The 20523-nt window shown below is 41.9% G+C and overlaps 1 protein-coding gene across 4 annotated transcripts in view; it reads left to right on the top strand.

Moving 5' to 3' along the window:
• ANO4 (anoctamin 4) overlaps positions 1-20523 on the top strand; it is a 607193-nt gene that overhangs the window by 406775 nt on the left and 179895 nt on the right. For all 4 annotated transcript variants that reach the window (XM_006871106.1, XM_006871104.1, XM_006871105.1 and 1 more), the window contains 2 exons: positions 2203-2247; positions 15670-15801. In XM_006871106.1, the coding sequence (XP_006871168.1) occupies positions 2203-2247; positions 15670-15801 (177 nt within the window). The remainder of the gene's footprint in view (positions 1-2202; positions 2248-15669; positions 15802-20523) is intronic.

The following is a 20523-nucleotide window of genomic DNA, read 5'->3' as shown; positions in this document are numbered from 1 at the left end:
GGCTGTAAATCTTTACGGGAGCAGAACGCCTCATCTTTCTCCCGCGGAGCAGCTGGTAGTTTCGAACTGCTGGCCTTAAGGTTTGCAGCCCAATTCGTAACCACTACGCTACCAGAGCTCCAGAAAAACTCATATTTCTCCCCAAAAGCAGCTGGTGGGCTTGAACTGCTGACCTTGTGGTTTGCAGTACAATGCTTATCCTAAAGCACAGCAGAAAAGGGCTGCTTCCAAACAGTGTCAGTACACTGTCTTGTAAAGCATTTAGAAGTCCTGGTGATGCAGTGGCTTAAGTGCTCAACTGCTGGCTGAAAGGTTAGCAGCTACTCCTTGGGAGAAAAATGTGGCAATCTGCTAATGTCAAGATTGTTGTTGTTAAGTGCTGTCGAGTTGGTCTTGACTCATAACGACCCTGTGTAGGATTTCCAGGGAGCAGCTAGTGAATTTGAACTAGTGACCTTGAGGCTCAAGGCATCCTTTCAGTCCAGTGCTGTATCATAGAGCGCTACACTAGAATTCCTTGGAAATCCTATGGGGTAGTTCAGCTCTGCCCTGTGAAGTCACTATGAGTCCGAACTGACTTGATGACAATAGGTTATTTTTTGTTTGTTTTGAAATTCAAGAAGCAAAATAAAAACTATAAGGACAGTGATTAATAATCATCTTTTTTTCCCCTAGCTCTAGGAATTCCTTCAGGACAGCAAGTTTAGTAGCATGTACTGTTAATGTGTGACGCTAATTGGGCGTTAATACTGATGTGATTTTTACCTAATCATGATTTACTTGTTGCAACATAATGCATTTAAAGTGTATGTTATCATCTTGTCCACCGTTTCAGGCAAATGAAACTAGCCTAAGGAGCTATGCACATATCCAAAGGAGGAAGCCTCCCATTATACCATTTCAACAAAATTACAAACATCCATTTGGCTAAATTTTAAATCTTATCAAAAGTATCTTATCATGTTTATTTTATTTTCTATAGACTGCACTTCAGAATCCCAGGTTTACTTTCCTTGGCTTTTTTATCCCTACAGTGTTTAAAATGAAATGGAGGAATAGGTGTATTATGGGAAATTTTCAATAAAAGTTGATTCTTAAATACCTAGATGTCCTGCTGGTGGTGGTGGTTATGTGCCGTGGAGTCGGTTCCGACTCATAGCGACCCTGCATAGGGTTTCCGAGGCTGTAAATCTTTATGAGAGCAGAAAGTCTCATCTTTCTCCTGCAGAACAGCTGGTAGTTTCAAACTGCTGACCTTGAGATTAGCAGCCCAATTCATAACTATCAAGTTACCAGAGCTCCTTAGATGTCCTATAACATACAAAATAAGTTGTGGGTTGTAAACTGTTCATTTTCCAAAACTGAGATAGCTCAGTAACAGTTCAGAAGATAAACAAAGTCAGTTGGATGACTACTCTGTTAGTTGAAGCCCAAAGATGGGAAGTGAGATTGCATTTTAATAAAACATCTAACACATGTACTTTCCATTCAAGCTGCATTCCAATTTGCATTTCCAATATTTAAAAACAAAAAACATAAAGATATATAGCAATGTGGCAGATCCTGATTAAGTCCAATTTGAAAAATGTTCCCCCAGGATTCCTTGATTTTTCCTACTTAATCCACCTCTAACCAGGGCCATTGGTAAGCAGTAGGCACCAGTGTGGTAATTTATAGCTGGGTCTCAATGCTGACAAACTAATTTCCTTCCAATGCTGGTTGTAAAAATGATATATTTTTAAATCTCTACGGCCTTATATCAAATGAGAGAAGTGTTTTGTAAACTTGTAGTGCTATAGAAATATTAGTTAATGCAATCGTGGACCCATTGAATTATGTATGTTGCCAACCTAATCTATGTCTGCTTTTCCCTGAAGAAAAGCTGACCTCAACTGAATCTGTGCAAATTCCAATCGCTCCAAATCACTCTCCACATGGTTTGTAGGCAAGAAGCAACCATAAAAAAGATTATGATAATGTGGGACAGAGGCTATCTCAGTGGAAACGGTTTCATAAGATGTCATGCCTCAAAAACTATGCCCTGAGCTCTACTACACTTCTCACTGTTAATCTCTTTTTAGTTTTTTCTTCTTCACCTCTTACAGGCTTCTATCTTCAATCTCCTTTCCTTCCTTGCTAGTTCAAACTGTTACTGACGATGGGTTTTCTTCTCGACTGGCTTCATTTTTGCTGTTCTTCCAGGAGAAAAATCTATTACCTGCCCCGCCGGTACAAGTTCATGAGCAGGTCAGTAGTTGCATGCTCTGTCATGACAGTGTGTGTTTGGTCTGTCGGCTTGTGTTGTCTGACATTTACAAGAAGCTACAAGCTGGACAAGGTGGGTCTGTGTCATATGGAAAACCAACCGGCTGCCATGCACATTTCAAAGACAGCTGTTTCAGGTTAGCTTGAAAAGCAGTGAAGATAGAAAATGCTTCTCTGAGTCTTCCTGTGAATTGTTCACACTCAGGAGGATGCAGTTCATCAACAGTTGTTGGGGTATTTTTGTTAACCCCATTCTATCAGAATGGGGTCCCTGAGTGTCACTCATGGTTACGTGCTCAGCTACTAACTGAAAGGTGTTGGCAGTTGAAATCTATACATAGCACCTTGGAAGACAGTCTTGGTAATCTATTTCCAAAAGACCACAGCCATTGAAAACTTAGTGGAGCACAGTTCTCCTCTGACCTCCACTGGGTTGACATGAGTCCAAATCAACTCAACAACAAATGGTTTTGGTTATTGGATAAATGAGCACAAGCTCCAGAAGTGTAGAGTATGTTTGGCCTGGATATTGTTTTTTGTCTGCACAAATTCTTTCTCCCACTATATGGCCTTTGAGAGGCTGGAATACAGATTGTCTCCTTACTATGAAGTATGATGCTGGGCCCCTAGGGAAGACTCCATCCTATGTCAGTCAGAATGTTAACTCAATTATTCAGATGTATTACCTCATTCAGGGGCCCTGCCTATCCTTTTCATTGCCTCCTGAAAATAATTCACAGTATAAAGATTCCATTGCCTTTATACCCAAAGTTTATTTCTTGTATTTTTAAAGGCGTGGAGAAGGGGAAAGCATCAATGATAGCTTTTCATTGGATTCTGTTGTGATCACTGGCAATGTAATCTCAAAATTTAAGCTGGATCCATGTTTTCAGTGAGTTGATGGTTAAATTGAGAAATCATTGGATTTCTCTGAAAATCCTGTAATTTAGTTCTGTGGGATTTTAGGATCTATGTTAACTCTGTATGCTATACAAAGTGAAAAATAAAATAATGATATATTTTGGAAGGTTTACTAAGATGCATGTGTTACTCAACAAAGTATAGAAAGAGAATTTGCATCCAAGGAAACATAAGATGTTGCCATTTCTCAAAATTGCCCTATGCAACATCCCTTATTAGCAGTGCTTTTATAAAAATTATCAAACTGTAGTCATGGCACTTGGATTCATCATGATTTAGGTTATATTCTATGATACATAGCCTGTCACATAGAGGTCTGATACAATACTTTACATACAAGTGAGCTTCAAAAAGTTTGTGGAAGATTCCATTATCTTTTAATTCCATTTTTCCATGTACTTTTGAAGCCCCCTCATACATCAGTAGTTCTCAAACTTCATTCAGTATCAAAATCACCCAGAGTGCTTGTTAAAACACAGGTTGCTAGGCCTCACCCCCAGATTTGCTGATTCAGGAAGTGCCTGGGGTACAGCAGAACTTCCATTTCTAACACTATCTACCGGGCTATCAAATAGGCTCATCTCCACCTTCCCTGACTGATGATAGATGGGAAGAATGAAAACAAGCATCAATAAACCTGAAGGAGACATGTTAGGATAAAGGGAAGATTTCTCCAAGCAGTTATGGAACTATCTAGTTAGAACATGATTTTGTTTCAGTTTGTTGAATGCCAGTATACTTGAGATGCTAAAGATTGGAGAATGTGGAGAAAATCTAACTCCTGTTTAAATTTACCCATCTACCATGAGTCAGTAAAGTCTACATGGGTGGAAGAAGCTACACCCATTAGAATCAAAGGTTCAAATGTTGGCACTAGATGACTGGGCAAGTTATAGCTAGTCTTTGAATGTAAGTTTTTCCCATTTGTAAAATGAGGATACTAATCCCTGCTCTTTGGGGTTGATGTGAGATTTTGAGGTAAAGTATGCAAAGCACCTAGCATGGTACTTAGTATGTAGATGTTCAATAAATGGTATCCATGATTATTATATGTAATATTGATAACCATGTCTTTGCCTTTGCATACTTCCTATTCCCTTTTAGCTTCTGACCTCATCTCCCAACCTGTAGCCTCTCCTTTATCCTGTCCTCTACTGACTAGTCTACTAGCTCTGGTCTGATTTTACCTGCCAAGTAGCCATTTTCTCCATTTCTATTCCCTACCACACCGTAGGGTAAGCACTCAACATCAAGGTTAGTTTGAACTGAAAGGTTGACAGTTCAAACTCACCAGCTGTTTCTTGGAAACCCTATACAGGGTTGCTGATGGCACTTAACAACAGCACCATTCCCTACCCAGGCCTTGGCTCCACTGCTCATCCAGTCACCTAATATAAAACGAAGAGTCATTCTGAAGGCATCACCTCTCATCTCATCAGTCTCTCAGGCCTGCTGATGCTGCCCCAGGAATATATCAAGCATCCATACGTGACTCACCATCCTGACTGAGATTGCCTTAATTGAGCTCTCTTGTCTATTTTACTAAGCATCTTCCTAAGAAGCAAATCTAGTGTCATATGATGGCTACCTCACAGGGTCCAAAAGCATCAGTCAAAACCAAACTCACTGCCCTCAAGTCTGCTCAGACTCACATCAACCCTGTAGGCCAGGTCAGAACTGCCCTAAAGAGTTTACAAACTTACGGTCTTACAGAAACAATTACCACATCTTTCTTCCTCGGAGCAGCTGATGAGTTCAAACCACAGACCTTTGGATTAATAACTGAGCAGTTTAACTACTGTACTACCAGCAATCCTGTTGAAAGCGTAGCCCTTTATAAATTGTCTTCACCCATGTTTACCTTCCCATCATTCTTTGCTTCATCCATACTGAACTATTCATGATTTCCAGATTCATTGTACTTATTCAGGTCCATCTGCCTTTGTAGAGAGTGGTCCTTCTGGAAGGTTCTTTCCCATCTTCACATAAGTATCTCCTACTCAACCTGCAAAACTCATTGCATATGGTTTGGCCTTTTGATCAGGTTAGACGACACCTCTTCTCTGTTCTCTCATTGCCATACCACACATCCATCACCTCATGCTGCATTCTATGATGAAAATGTCCATTTTCCCATTGGGACAGTATTTAAAAACAAAGATGGCTCATTCATTTCCATGTTTTCAACACATAATAGGTGAAATGAACAAATGAATGAGTCACCACATACATATGTGAAGATTAGAATATGGGGAAGGAGTTCACAAATGAAAGAGGCATAGGAAAACCAGCTCTGTATAAGGTGTCACACAAAATTAGAATTGAAACATTTTCCCAAATAATGGGGGGTGGGGAGGGGCAGGGTCATGAGGATCTGAAAGAAAATGGTAATAAACAGATCCAGTGAAACTCAAGATCAGACATCAAATGTCATCAAGTCCAACAGTCCCTCAGATGTTTGAGCTTCTGCTATAGGTTCTCCACTGTGTGATAGAAACTGACTCTTTGGCACTTAACTACAACATAGTAGTGAAACCTCGGGATCTCATAGTCCGCCACTCTAAGACCAGGCCCTCAGAACGTGGTCTTGGATTAGCCAACATCAACATCACTTGGAATCTTGATAGAACTCTAGTCTGTATTTTAAAAAGCCCTGAAGATGGTCCTGATGCATATTGACAATTGGGAACCACCACCCTATGGAGAATGCGATCATGGAGGTAACCAACAACCACTAATTAGCCACAGTTGATTCTCACCGTTCATCCTTCACCAGAGGCTGAAGAACACCTCTCCTTATGGGAACGCATTCACGGTGCCCAGGACACAGTACTTCCTTAGTTAGCCTTCTACTGATCAGACTGTTCCTTTTCATTCTCCTCTTTTCTTCACCTGCCCCTGAGACATTTCATCCATTCCATGACTAAAGTCATGACTTCTATGCTTTAGACTCCCAAATCAGATTCTCTAGCTTTCTCTCATACTTCATCTGCTTTCCATCATTTCCAAAGGCCTCCAGGACACCAGTACCTCAAAAACGTATTATGAGATGCTGAGAAATAGTAGACAGTGAGGTTTCATTACTATGTTGTTGTTAGTTAAATTGCTGAACTCAGCCTTAGAGTTTCTGATTCAGTAGGTCTGAGATGGGACATGAGAATTTGCATTTCTAGCAAGATTTCAAGTGATGTTGTTGTTGACTTGTCCAAGACTACATTTTTGAGGACTCTGATCTTAGTGTGAAGGACTAATGTGATCCTGAGGAATATGAGGCAGTGAGGTTTCACTACTATACTGTTGTTGTTGTTAGGTGCCATAGTCAGTTGACTCAGCAACCTTGTTGTATAGGGTTTCTGAGAACAGCTAGTAGATTTGAACTGATGACCTTGATGTTACCAATCCAGTGCTTATCCTATACCAGAACTTTACTACTATGGTGGCGGCTGTGTGCCATGGAGTCGGTTCTGACTCATAGCGACCCTGTACACGGTTTCCGAGGCTGTAAATCTTTACAGGAGCAGAAAGCCTCATCTTTCTCCTGCGGAACAGCTGGTAGTTTTGAACTGCTGACCTTGTAGTTCGCAGCTCAATTTATAACCACTACACTACCAGAGCTTTTTTTACTACTATGTTGTTGTTGTTGTTGTTAAGTGCCGTCGAGTTGGTTCCGACCCACAGTGACCCTGTATAGGGTTTCCAAGGAGCAGCTGATGAGCTTGAACTGCCGTCCTTGCAGTTCAAACGACTTTTCAGTCTGGTGCATTAACCCACAGCGCCACACCTATTTTACTACTGTAGTTACCTTTATAAAATTTCATGGGAAAGGAAAGGGGCAAGAGAGAACAGAATTCAGGACAAGCCAAGAGGAGGCAGCAGACAAGACTGCACATTTGGCCTCATTACACAGTTCCTGTGTTAGTTCTCTAATGCTGCTATGACAGAAAGACCGCAAGTGGATAAAGGCTTTAACAACCACACATTTATTCTCTTGCAGTTTAGGAGGCTAGAAGTACCAGCTCTTGGGGAAGATTTTCTGCTGCCTTTGGGGAAAGGTCCTTTCAGTATCTGCAGACCCAGTATTCCTTGGAGATCTCCATACATCTTGGCATCAGTCCTCCCCAGGATCTAGGAGCTTCCCAGTGCAGGGACCCAAGGTCCAAAGGACACACGCCACTCCTGGCTCTTCTGTCTTGGTGGTAGAAGGTCCCTCTTTCTCTGCTCAAGTCTGTCTCCTTGTATCTCCTATAAGATAAAAGGTGTTGCATGCCACATCCTTGGAAATCTCCCATAAATCAGATTAGGGTACGTTAAGGCTGAGATTAAGGGGGGGTAGCTCTGTGGGTTAATGCGCCAGACTGCAAAGCCATTTGAACTGCAAGGTTGGCAGTTCAAGCTTACCAGCTGCTCCTCAGAAACCCTACACAGGGTCACTATGGGTTGGAACCGATTCGACGGCACTTCACAACAATAATAATAAATCAACCCTTATTCCTTTTATTGGTTTATTGCTTCAAATCACATCCTGGGGATGGCTACATCTCTGCTGCCTAACCACTAAGAATCCTAATCCAGCCAAGTTGACACAAAATCTTAATTATCAAAGACCCCATGTGCAGAGGAGATGTTTTCAGTGGGGGAAAAAAAGGGGGGGGGGGCAATCCTTGCTTTTAGAACTAGAAGAATAGTTTACTAACCAGTAATCCTCTACTGTTGCTGCTGTTACTGTATACCATTGAGTCAGTTCCAACCCCCCCCCTCCCCAAATGATGCTGTTTCGAGTGTATAATTACAACCAAGAAAGAGTTCAGGCACTAGAAGATTTTGAGCCAAAATAAAGGAAAAAGAAATGCTAACTATTGTGGTATGACACATAGATTCCAAATAGCCTCTTAAATTAGGACTCTGTTTCTTACCATCTAGAATGAAATTATTGGAGTCCTGGTGTGGCACTGCACAGGGTTTGAACTGCAAGGTCAGTGGTTCAAGTTCACCAGCTGCTATACAGGGTGGCTGTGAGTTGGAACCTACTCCACAGCACTTAGCAACGACAACAGAATTCAATGACAGGATCCTGTGTGGTGCATAACTTACAGAAGCTTATTGTCTGGCTATAAACGTTACAATGCTAGTCTACCATGTCAGTCAGAAAATTGTATACTTAAACTGTGTTCATTTCTCTGAAGAACAGAGTGATTCAGGTGATGAAGAGCATGTCTCTTTGCAACCTATCCCTGATATCCCAAATTGAAGGGCATGTCTACAACTTCCTATCATGCCAGTACCTCAAACATAAAACTCTCCTTAGTCTAGCACTCTCATGCCATACTAAATATGGATAGTGCAACAAACTGTTAGTTTCACCCGTGCAAATAATATTTAATATGATTTATCCATGAAAACACCAAAACAAATCTGTCTCCATAAAGCATAAGAGAAATGAATTAAAAATTGTTTCTGACCAGTCCGAAAAATAAACACAAGTCTTTTTGAAAAGTCACCTGACGCTCATAAAACACACTCATGTAATTCAGGCATATATTTTTAGAAAAAATGCCTTTTTTTTTCAAAATCCATGTACTTGATTTATTAAATGCTGTTTGCCTCTTATCTTTGGGCAAACATGCAAGCATTGTAAATTACCTATCACTAAATAGTACAAATAAAAGCTATAGAAGATGTGCTTACAAAGCAACAAATGTGATTATTGTGAGTGGCTTGTAGTAGAAATCTCACTACAATAAAGTCATCCCGCCCCCTCCCACCCCCTGCCCACATCTGCTGGGCATCACCACAGTGCATGGTGGACAGGCTACTTCATTATGCACTCAATGTGGTCACAATCTTATCAAATGAGCAGACAGGCAAAATGACAAAGTGACTTATCTCCATCCTTGCTTTAAAAAATTAATATGCAGAATGTTCCAAAGCCTTTTGACTATTCAGTAATGTACTTAGACTGTGCCCTCAATAGTATCCCTGTGACCTAAAAGAATTGCATTTGCTTCCAAAGATCCCTAGCTCCCATGCAGGGGGAGGCTGTAAATGCAGAGCACTTGACTCCAGGAAAAGGACAAAGAAACCCAAGCCTCCTATTGTCTACCTGTTATCAGTCCAGTAGAGCTGAGTGAGGCTGCCGTTCTGTCCCGACAATCTGTTAGAAACATGATGTTATTATAATAGTCTGGTCTGGGGAAAGCAGGTGTCTCTAAAGTATGCCTATTTAATTCCACCTAATTAAGTTGTCATTAGTACAATTTTTCCCTCCTGGGTTGTTAGTGGCTCATGGGATAGGAGCCTGTCTTCTGCCTCCTCAGGGTATGCCCAGCACATCCAGGTCAGGAATCTGGGCAGGAGCAGGACAATGACAAAGGTCTACTCGCAGGAGTCCTGGTGTGACACTGTGGGTTCATACACTAGAAAGCATAGTCGGTTTGAATGACAAGGTCGGCGGTTCAGACTCACCAGCCACTCCTCAGAAACCCTATGCAGGGTCACTATGAGCAGGAATCGACTCGATGGCACTTCACAACAACTCACAGGTTACGGACTCCTGGTGTGGTGCTATACATTCAGCAGTGGACTGAGAACCACAAGGTCGACAATTCAAACTCACTAGCCACTCCTCAGAATTCCTACACAGGGCACTTAGCAAACAGCTCACAGGTTGAAGGAACCGTGGGAATGCCAATAGTTAGAGCTAGCTGCCAATCAAAAGGTTGTTGGTTCAGACTCATCCAGCAGCTCTGCGTGAGAAAGACCTGGTGATAAATGCCTGTAAGATTATTTGGTTCCAATTTGTAGCAATCCTATATAGGGTTTCCAAGAATGGTTTCTGGGTTTGAACTGCCAACTTTATGGTCAGCAGTCCAATGCTTATCATAAAGCACCACACCAGAACTCCCCTGTAAAGATAGCTGTTAAGTGCTGTCAAGTTGGTTCAGACTCATAACAACTCTGTATAGACTTACCTAAGAGTAGCTGGTGGGGTTTGACCTTGTGGTTAGTGCTTATCCTACAGTGCCACTACACCCTAGGAATCCCTATGGGGGAGTTCTACTTTGTCCTACAGAGTCACCATGAACTAGACTCAACCACACCTAATAACTATTAACAACTGACAGGTTCGCATGTTAGGGGGAAGTACTTTGCATATGTCCTTTACCTTAATCATCACCTCTCATCAAGTGGGAGTGCTTCCCTTCCCTTCCCAGCGGAGGGAACCAAGGGCCACAGAGATTAAGCAGAACCTTCCCAAGGTTAAGAGGGACAGTGGCCAAGTTAGTGTGTCTGTGACCATTTACTTGTGATTGGCTGCCTGCTCTTCCCAGCTACCTGGAAATCCACCTGCCATGAAGCCAGGGAGTGGGGAGGAGATGAGGAACCCAGCACGTAATCACCAGAACAACTTTCCATGAAAGTAATTCACCTTTGAGTCCAGATTTATCTTGACAAGTCAAGATGAGAAATGCCCTAGCTCTCTATACTGAGCTGCCCATGTAGTTGGTGAGTGGTCTTTCACGCAGAAACTGGCAGAAATGGAACAGAGTGACACTGTATTCAACCAAAATCAGTGCTAAATCATTAAATCAATGTTCTTTCCTTTCTTTTCCCTGTCAGGAGAGACTTTTTAAGTAAGAACCACTTGTATAATAGAGACAAATGGGATGCTTTCTGGTTAGTTAGTTTCCCAACTTTTTACACTTCCAAGTAAATTTCAGAATTGCGGGTTTAGGACTCGCAGTGATTGCATTATAAGAGGGCCTCAGTGGTGGCGGTGGTGCGCCGTGGAGTCGGTTCCGACTCATAGCGACCCTGCATAGCGTTTCCAACGCTGTAACTCTTTCTCCCACGGAATGGCTGATTGTTTTGAAGTGCTGACTTTAAGGTTAGCATCCCAGCACGTAACCAGCACACTACCAGAGCTCCTTGAAGGGCCTCCACATGCAAGTGCAAATCAGTGCCCTTGAGTTTCTATTGGGAAGAGAACACTTTACATAGTTCATTGTCATTGCTATCATCATTCTCTTGATCCTAGTGGCCACCTCTTAATGGCACGCTTTGTATGTTCTGAGGAGCCCTGGTGATGCAGAGGTTTAGTGCTCACCTGCAAACCCAAAGGACGGCAGTTTGAACCCACCAGCCGCTCCATGGGAGAAAGATGTAGCAATCTACTTCATAAAGATGCAGTCTTGGATACCCTCTGTGACAGTTCTACTCTGTCTTGTGGGGTTGCTGAGTTGGAATAGACTTGCTGGCAATGGACTTTGTATGCCCCAGGCACTGTGCAAGCATGTGGTATTCAGTCCTCTCCACAGGCGATACTGCTGGATCAGAGAGGCTCCTTCACAACTAACAAGCTGAGCAGCTAGGGTGCGACCCCACCTCGGGCTGACCCCAAAGTCTACCATTATACTAAATGGTATCCATTATACATTGTCAAGAGATCAGACGACGTATTGCACTGGGCAAATCTGCTGCACAGGAACTTTTTAAAGTGTTGAAGAGTAGAGATGTCAGCTTGAGGACTAGGGTGCGCCTGACCCAGGCCATTGTGTTTTCAATAGCCTCATATGGATGCGAAAGCTGGACAGTGAATAAGGAGGATCGTAGAAGAATTGATGCCTTTGAGTTGTGGTGTTGGAGGAGAATACTGAAAGTGCCATGGACTGCCAAAAGAACCAATAGATCTGTTTTGGAAGAAGTGCAGCCAGAGTGCTCCTTGGAGGCCAGGATGGCTAAGCTTCGTCTCTCCTACTTTGGACATATTGTCCAGAGGAAACAATCGTTGGAGAAGGATGTCATGCTGGGTAGGGTGGAGGGTCAGAGAAAAAGAGGAAGACCCCCAACGAGATGGATCGGCCAGGTGGCATCATTGATGGACTCAGGTGTGGCAGCGGTAGTGAGGTTGGCCCAGGATCGAACATTGTTTCGTTCTGCTGTGCATGGGGTAGCTATGAGTCGGTTCCGACTCAATGGCACCTGACAACAACAACATGCATTGTCAAAGGGAAGCTCTTTATGAACTCATTTATTTGGGATGATATAACCAAAATAGTGTGGCCCAAATAAGGTCATTTCACATTCCCCACCCCCCACCCAGTAAGGATCTCAGGGTTAAATTTTTATTATTTGTTAAGATGTTATTTTGAGTGAACATCTTTCTTCTACCATCTTGTTTTAGTTTATTTTTAATCTCTGCAGTTGTAGTTTTTGTTTTATAATTTTAAAATGTCTTCCCCTTCCCTGAAATCATACCTATTCTTCTCTAAATTTTCTCATATAGGTCCACATTTCTGCAATTTGATACATGGTTCTTTTTATTTTTTCTTCCTGGAATCCTCAAGGGATTTAGGGGCTACCCAACACTCCTTGTAACTTAGAAATGGTTAGGGTTAAAGCACATCCTACACTGATAGGCTTACATGAAGATAATGAAGAAAACCTCATTTCCAGATGGTATTACATCCACAGGTATAAGACTTAGGATTCCGACATATATTTTGGGAGGGCAGGGAGGAACCATTCAATCCAACACAGTCAGGCATTATTAGCACTGTTATCCTGCAAAATAAAGTCTAGAAAGTTGGGCTCCTTGTGGAAAGTTACACAGGCGATGGGACGAGGTTTTAGGCTTCCCAAAACCCAGCTTCCTTGTACCAACCACACCAAGCCTCCTCCCTCACTTCCTTTATAGTTCCTTTTGCCACTCTCATTTGTAATAAATTAATCATTTTCATTACCTTGTTCCATTCTCACTTTACCATCTCCACAATTCATTTAGATGGTGGTACCACAAGCTAGCTGTTGACAGCTGTCATTTTATTCCATAGAGTATTTATGCCTGAGTTTTTATATCTCAATTTGTTTTTAGCCGTTCATACCCTGAGTACTGTGCCTGGCTGGATTTAATTCACAGTCGTCACACGCAGAGCCCAGATTCTGTGAGAATGTGAATTTTGCAAAGTGTAATCCGATTAGTGCTGCAGGCTGCAGATGTGTAGGAGGTAAAGGCTCTATTATCGAAAATCTTCGGACCCATGTCCTCTTTCCTGAATGAATTTTAAGGCAATCAGGCAAGATAACACCAAGAGCCACTGGGAAAGCCACCAGGTTAGCCTAGGAAGTTCAATTTAGGAGTCCATTTAAGGACTACCTCATTGAACTTGGAGGTATGATAGATGCTAATGACAAAACTGTTAATAGGCAAGTTGGCTGCTCAAATGCTTATTTTCAGAAAAAAATTGTCATAATCCAATGTGGCACTGTTCTAGGGACTTTTTGTAAATATGAATCAGTGAATTCTCACATTATCCTGCCCATTTCATAGATAAAGAAACAGGGAACAGAGGCACAGTAGAGGTAAATGCCCATGGTTACACTGCTAGTATTTGTGGAGCCAGGGTTAGGCATCTGGCTCTGAGCTCACGTTCAACCATTGTGCCACACTGCCTCTCTGGAGCTGCTTAGCTCCTTGTATTTAAGCGTCTTTTTAAAAGGGCTGGCTTGTAAGGAGCTCTGGTAGTGTAGTGGTTACGAATTGGGATGTGAACCACAAGGTCAGCAGTTCGAAATTACCAGCTGTTCCATGGGAGAAAGATGAGGCTTTCTGCTCCTGTAAAGATTTACAGCCTCAGAAACCCTATACAGGGTCAGTATGAGTTGGAACCAGCTTCACGGTACATAACCACCACCACCAAAAGGATGGCTTGAGTGCAAGGGGTCCCAGGAAAATGAAGTCTCAGGGAGACAGAAACTTTTACCACTTTGTCTTCAAAACTTATAATTTGGGGGTCCTTCCACCCTATAATTTTTTTCTGTTTGTGTGGCCCTGGGTAGAATCTTTACTTCTGTGTGTGAATGGGGAGGTGGAGGTGAGGCTGAGAGGAGGGGCCTCAATTCTTTCCAGTTTGAACATTATAGGGGTTCTGGGAAAGAGCGGCCACCTTCAGGCAGAGTTGGGGTCGTGGTGAGACTAGAACGATGTTGAGAATAAAAGAGGAAGTCAAAGCATTCACCATCATCTCTCAGTCTGGAGTTGATCTGTTGTATAAAAAGTATCCCTCCAGCTGCAAATTTCACTGAAAAGGATAAATTCTGTCTGTCTATCCAGTTGTCCTGAAGTCAACTCACGATAACCCTGTGTTGAGTGTTGAGTGGGATGTTGAGTGGCTGCGTTTTCAGAAGTAGACCACCAGCCAGCCTTTTCTTTCAGGGTTCCTCTAGGAGGAGTCAACTCTCCGACCTTTTGGTTACCAGCGGAGCATGTTAGCCATTTGCCCACCTTACAACACTGGAAAACATACATGGCTGTGTCATTTAAAAAAAATTGTTGGAAAGAGCATACTCAAATTCCATGTGTTTTTAGTTAATTGACATAGAAGACATTTCAGTATTTTTGTCTCCCAAGAGATGTGTTTCTTCTGCAGTCCTGAAGTAGTGGTGATGTGCCATGGAGTCAATTCCAACTAATAGTGACCCTGTCCTATACAGGGTTACTGAGGCTGTAAATCTTTACAAGAGCAGAAAGCCTCATCTTTCTCCCACAGAACAGCTGGTAGTTTCAAACTACTGACCTTAAGGTTTTCAACCCGATTCCTGAAGTAGAGATTCCTTTTATCGGCTACTTTTATAGAGCAAACCTTAAAACCAAGTGACTGCCATCTGTATTCTGGCCCTGGTTTTACTTAACATGGGGCTTTTTTGCATTGGGCTCCATGCTATTTGTTCTATCTATTTCACCTGTCACACAGAGATGCTGTTTCATAACTGCTCTTGGGGGAGACAAAAAGCCTCCCTTCTCCAGTGGAATAGATACGGCAGTAGTATAAACATTTGAAAGTCTAGTGTGCGATTTGCTCCTTCTTGTGGCTTACTGTGAACAACTGAAAATCTGGTCACTTGGAAACCAGATGTTTCTATCAGCTGACGTCAGAGGGACAGAAGGGTTGGAGAAGAAACTGTGGCTTGGGAGCTACTTTTTTTCTTTATTATTTTCCTTGGCTTGGCATCACTGTGTGCACTGGCAAGAGTGACACATGTGCCCATGACACCCCAAAATCATGAGAACTGGGGTCACCTTAAAGGGGTCACAGTGAAAGCCCCCTTGAAGACAGGGTGGGAGTCAGGAAATAAATCATGCATCAGACTCACACACTCATCCCTCAGGGATCTGCTCATTAATTGGCATGTGGGTAGACATATTAACCGGGGCCATGATTTAGAGATAATCCCATTGAGGGCATTTGGTGAAATGGAAAATAACACTGACGATGCAGCTCTTTTCTTTACTTCTTTATTGGGGGACCTGGCTCCTCTCTCTGTGGGGCCTTGAGTTTCTCATATGTTAAATGGAGGTGCTGAGCATGCCATACAAGAGCCTGGAGTGTGTAGGGTCATGCTATGGCTCTGGGGTAACTTCCTTCATGTGTCTCAGGGCAATGCTGACATGCTGTACCCTTTGGTCTTGCCTTTCATGTACCACAGGATCGATAAACAAATAAGCAGGTTTCGGAGATGGTTACCTAAAAAGCCAATGAGGTTGGACAAGGAGACACTGCCAGACCTGGAGGAGAATGACTGCTACACTGCCCCTTTCAGCCAGCAAAGGATCCACCAGTGAGTGTTTCTTGTCGAAGCCCTTGTCTTACTTACTAAGAACATGCAGCGTCGATACCTTGGCACATGGTAGGAGCAGGCCAGTGCCCTTCGTTTCTTTTATATTGTCGGGGTAAGGTGACCACTGTAACCAATAGTCCCCTGTATTGCAGCAGTTGAAGAAAGTAGAAGGCTCCTTTTTATGTGTATTTGGTGACTGATCATTTCCATGGTGTTCAGAGACTCAGGCTCCTTCTAAATCTACCTTTGCCAAGTCCCAGTCCTCAGAGCCCTCCATAGGCTCCCTGAATGAAGCCAGCAGATAGGGAAAGTGGGCTACTACACCTTTCCCCACTGAAAAGAGGGGGGTTTTCTGGTTGTTTTTGTTGTTTTTAATTTTTATCTCTCGTCAATCCTCAGTTCCCTTTTCTTCAGAAGTTGTCCCCAAAGAGTCACACCACTATCTATTCAACTTTCTCTGAGCAGTAGTTTAACACTTTTGATGTATGGAGGATATACTGGCTAAAGTAATTGCAAATGTCATGGAGAATTTAAGGAATGATGCTGAGGTTAAGTGCTAGGAAAGCAAACAGTGCCTAAGATTGGAACCAATTAAAGAGAAACAAAGGAGCCCTAACAGCATAGTAGTTATGCAATGGGCTGCTAACTTCAAGATCAGCAGTTCAAATCTACCAGCTGCTCCACAGAAGAAAGATGAGGCTTTCTCCTCATGTAAATATTTACAGCCTTGGAAACCCTGTCCAGGGTCCCTATGAGTCAGAACCAACTTGATGGCACATAACTACCACCACCTGAAAGAAACAGGCTTTCCAACAGAGCATAAATCAGGCTTCCCAGGCCTGCTCTCAGCAGGATTTCAGAGGTCCTGGCATCCCCTGCTCCAGCTGTAGGGACCACCATAGGGACAGCTCTCCTGTAGGAACAGCTGACTTCCCTGAGAGGAACAAAGGGTGACAGATTGCTAAGAAATAGGTTACAAGCTTTGAGAAAACATAAACCAAAGGGCAATTGCCAAGAGGTTACAGAGAGTGCAAAATGGGGCATGTTTCAGCAACAGAAAATCAAAGTCTGTGGAACTCTAGGGAGCAAAGAGAGAAGAAAAATCAAAGAGGAGATATTGCACATCAACATGTATAATGTTCAGTAAGATCAGTCTAATGCACAGGGAGCAATTCTGTAAGCCTCTGAAAAAGCCAAAGCTGGGTTCCCCACAGATCAGACTGATGCCAACACAGACACATTGTCTGAACATTAAAAGACTCACTGACGAGGACATGAAACTCACAGTCAGCCTCAGAATTCGAGTTAAGTCTTCCTTGGGAAATAGGAACCCAGAGGAACATAATAACTCAGTGATCAAGACTTAGGAGTGTTTCCTTAAGAGAAAAAGACAGAGGAAAGCTGACAAATGTTCACCCTGGTTTTAAACTTTCTCCAGGTCTAAATTGTTCGTTTTTAAGTTTCTTAGAGAAATATTTGTATGAGGGATTTCTAATTTTTGTATGTGTTAGGGAAGAGACTTTATTTTTTAGAGCAATTTTAGGTTTGCAGAGAATGAAGCAGAAAATACACGGTTCCATACATCCCCTCTCTCCTTGTTCCCATTTCCCCCTATTATTAATATCTTAGTGTGAAACATTTATTACAATTGGTGAACCAGTACTGACGCTGCATCATCATTAACTTCAGTCCATAGTCTACATCGTGGGCTCATTCGTTGTGTTGTTCAGTTCTGTGGGTTTTAATGAATGCATAATGTCATGTATTCATACAGAATCATTTCACTGCCCTAAAAATCCTCTGTGCTAGTCATCTGGAGTCTGGTTTACATGTGGATTTTCTCTTTGCTTCTCACCTGGCTGAAGAGTGAAGGAGAGTTTCAAAACCTTTTGGATGGATGGATACATATATAGATGAATAGATGAATGTATGTATGTATGCTGCTGTTAGGGGCCATCAACTTGGCTCCAACTGATAGTGAACAACAGAATGAAACACTGTCAGGCCCTGAACCATCCTAACCATCATTGTTAAGCTTGAACCCATTGCTGTTGCCACTGTGCCAATCTACCTCATTATGTGTCTTCCTCTTTTTCACTGACCCTCCATTTTACCTAGCATGATGTCCTTCTCCAAGCACTGGTCTCTCCTGATAATATGTTCAAAGTATGAGAGACAAAGTCTGGCCATCCTGTAGCTAAGGAGCATTCTGGTTGTACTTCTTCCAACAGATTTGTTTGTTCTTCTGGCAGTCCATGGGTATTTACAAAATTCTTCTCCAATATCAAAACTCAAATGCATCAGTGCTTCTACAATCTTTATTCACTGTCCAACTTTCACATGCATATGAAGCTCTTGAAAATAACATGGAAAATACCATACTAAGGTCAGACTTAGTCCTCAAACTAACACCTTTGCTTTTTAATATTTTAAAGAAGCTTTGTACAGCAGATTTGCCTAATGCAATACATTGTTTGATTTCTTGACTGCTACTTCCATTGTGTTGATAGTTGATCCAAGCAAAATGAAGTCTTTGACAATTTCAACTTTTCTCCTTTTTTATAGATGTTACTTATTGGTCCAGTGGTGAGGATTTTTGTTTTCTTTACAATGAAGTACAATCCAAACTAAAGACTGTGATCTCTAATCTTCATCAGTAAATATTTTAAATTCTCTTTGCTTTCAGCAAGCAAGGTTATATCTGCATACTGCAGGTTGTTAATGAGTCTTCCTTCAATTCTGATGCCACATTCTTCTTCATATCATTCAGATTCTTGGATTATTTGCTCATCAAATAGATTAAATAAGTGTAGTGGAAGAATACAACCCTGGTGCACATCTTTCCTGATTTTAAACCCTTCAGTGTTGCCTTGTTCTGTTCAGACAACTGCCTCTTGATTTATATACAGGTTATTTATTAGCACAATTAAGTGTTCCTGAATACTCATGCTCCTCAATGTTGTCCATAGCCTGTCATGATCCACACAGTCGAAAGCTTTGGATAGTCAATATAGCACAGATAAACATCTCTCTGATATTCTCTGCTTTCAGCCAAGATCCATCAGATATCAGCAATGATCTCCCTTGTTCCACATTCTTATCTGAATCTGGCTTGAACCTCTGATAATTCTCTGTCATTCACTTGTGAATTATCTTTATCAAAATTTTATTTACATGTGATATTAATGATATTATCCAATGATATCCACATTCCATTGGGTCACCCCTCTTTGGAGTGGGCACAGATATGGATCTCTTCTAGTCAGTTGGCCAGGTAGCTGTCTTCTAAATTTCTGGCATAGATGAGTGAGTACCTCCGGTGCTGCATCAGTTTGTTGAAAGATTTCAGTTTCAACAAGTTGATGGATAAATAGAAGATAATATAGAATCCATGCTGAGGTTTTGTTTTACCTCAATGACTTATAGTAAAATAGAAAAGAAAAGAGATAGGTAGATAGATGGATGGATGACTCAATGAATCATTGAATTATATGGCACGTAGTCTGGAGTTTTGTCGTGCTTCAAAGGGATATTGGTAAATGGAAGAAGGTGTTCTACCATTCATTTCCTTCATGCTAGTTCTGTTTCCTGATGTTCTTGCTTCCATATGCTTTTCAAAGTCACAAACACACTAGGAATCCATCAGGATCTCTCCAGATTGGAAGAGGGGATGAGATATATGTTTGTATTCTTTTTGGAAGCTTTTTATTATGAATTGAGTGAAGGTTTGCAGAGCAGATCATCAGTTCTGCATTCAATATATCATGAATTTTGTTCCATCTCACCAAGTGCAGTCTCCTCCATGTAACAACAGTCATTCCATTTCTTCCCTGTGATTCTTATTTCTATTTCAGCATGCCTCCCAATCCTTCTGAACTCTGTCCTTAGCTACATGTTAACCTTTTTATCTTGAATGGTTGATCATTCCATAGTAAGCGTACCTTACTAGAGTTGTTGTACCCCTTATATAACTATCTACCGCTTGGTTGAAAATTGGGACACAAGGGTGAAGTCCATTCCAGAACTGAAGGGTGACAAAGAGTCATAGTCTTGGGTCCCTCCAGTCTCTTTCTGACTAGAATTATTATTATTATGGTCTTTTTTATAATTATGAGTTTTGTTCCACACTGTCTTCTACTATATCCAGGACCTTCTACTGTGATCCCTGTAAGAGCAGTGGGTAGCAGGAGCCAGGCATAGTCTAGGTTTTTTGGTCTCATAACCATGGAGACTGATGCTCACATGTTCTATTAATCTAGTGGATTATTTGATTGCAAGCATCTTCAATTTTCATCATTCTTCTTTCCTCCATGTATGCAGAGACAAACAGTTGTACATTAGATGGATGCTCATGGACTTTTAAGAACCCAGTCACTGCTCACCAAAGTAGGATATGGAACATTGTCTTTGGGGGACTATGTTTTGTCAATTGATGTTTTCCCATGAAACTATGGTCTGAATCTCCCATCCCCAGCAACTGATTGCCCCAAGGTGTTTGGTAATGTCTAAGAAGCTTTCATCATTTTGCTCCTTGTATTCAGCCTGTATGCTGAGCAAATAATCTGAGAAGCTGGGTTATATGAAGAAAAATGTGGCATCAGAATTGGAGGAAGAAGACTTGTTAACAACCTGTGATATGCAGATGATACAACCTTGCTTGCTGAAAGTGAAGAGGACTTAAAACATTTACTGACGAAGATCAAAGAGCACAGCCTTCGTTAT

Source organism: Chrysochloris asiatica, unplaced genomic scaffold (genome assembly GCF_000296735.1).
Source record: "Chrysochloris asiatica unplaced genomic scaffold, ChrAsi1.0 scaffold00160, whole genome shotgun sequence".
In the NCBI taxonomy this organism is placed as follows: domain Eukaryota; kingdom Metazoa; phylum Chordata; class Mammalia; order Afrosoricida; family Chrysochloridae; genus Chrysochloris; species Chrysochloris asiatica.
This window is presented reverse-complemented; position numbering and strand designations above follow the sequence as displayed.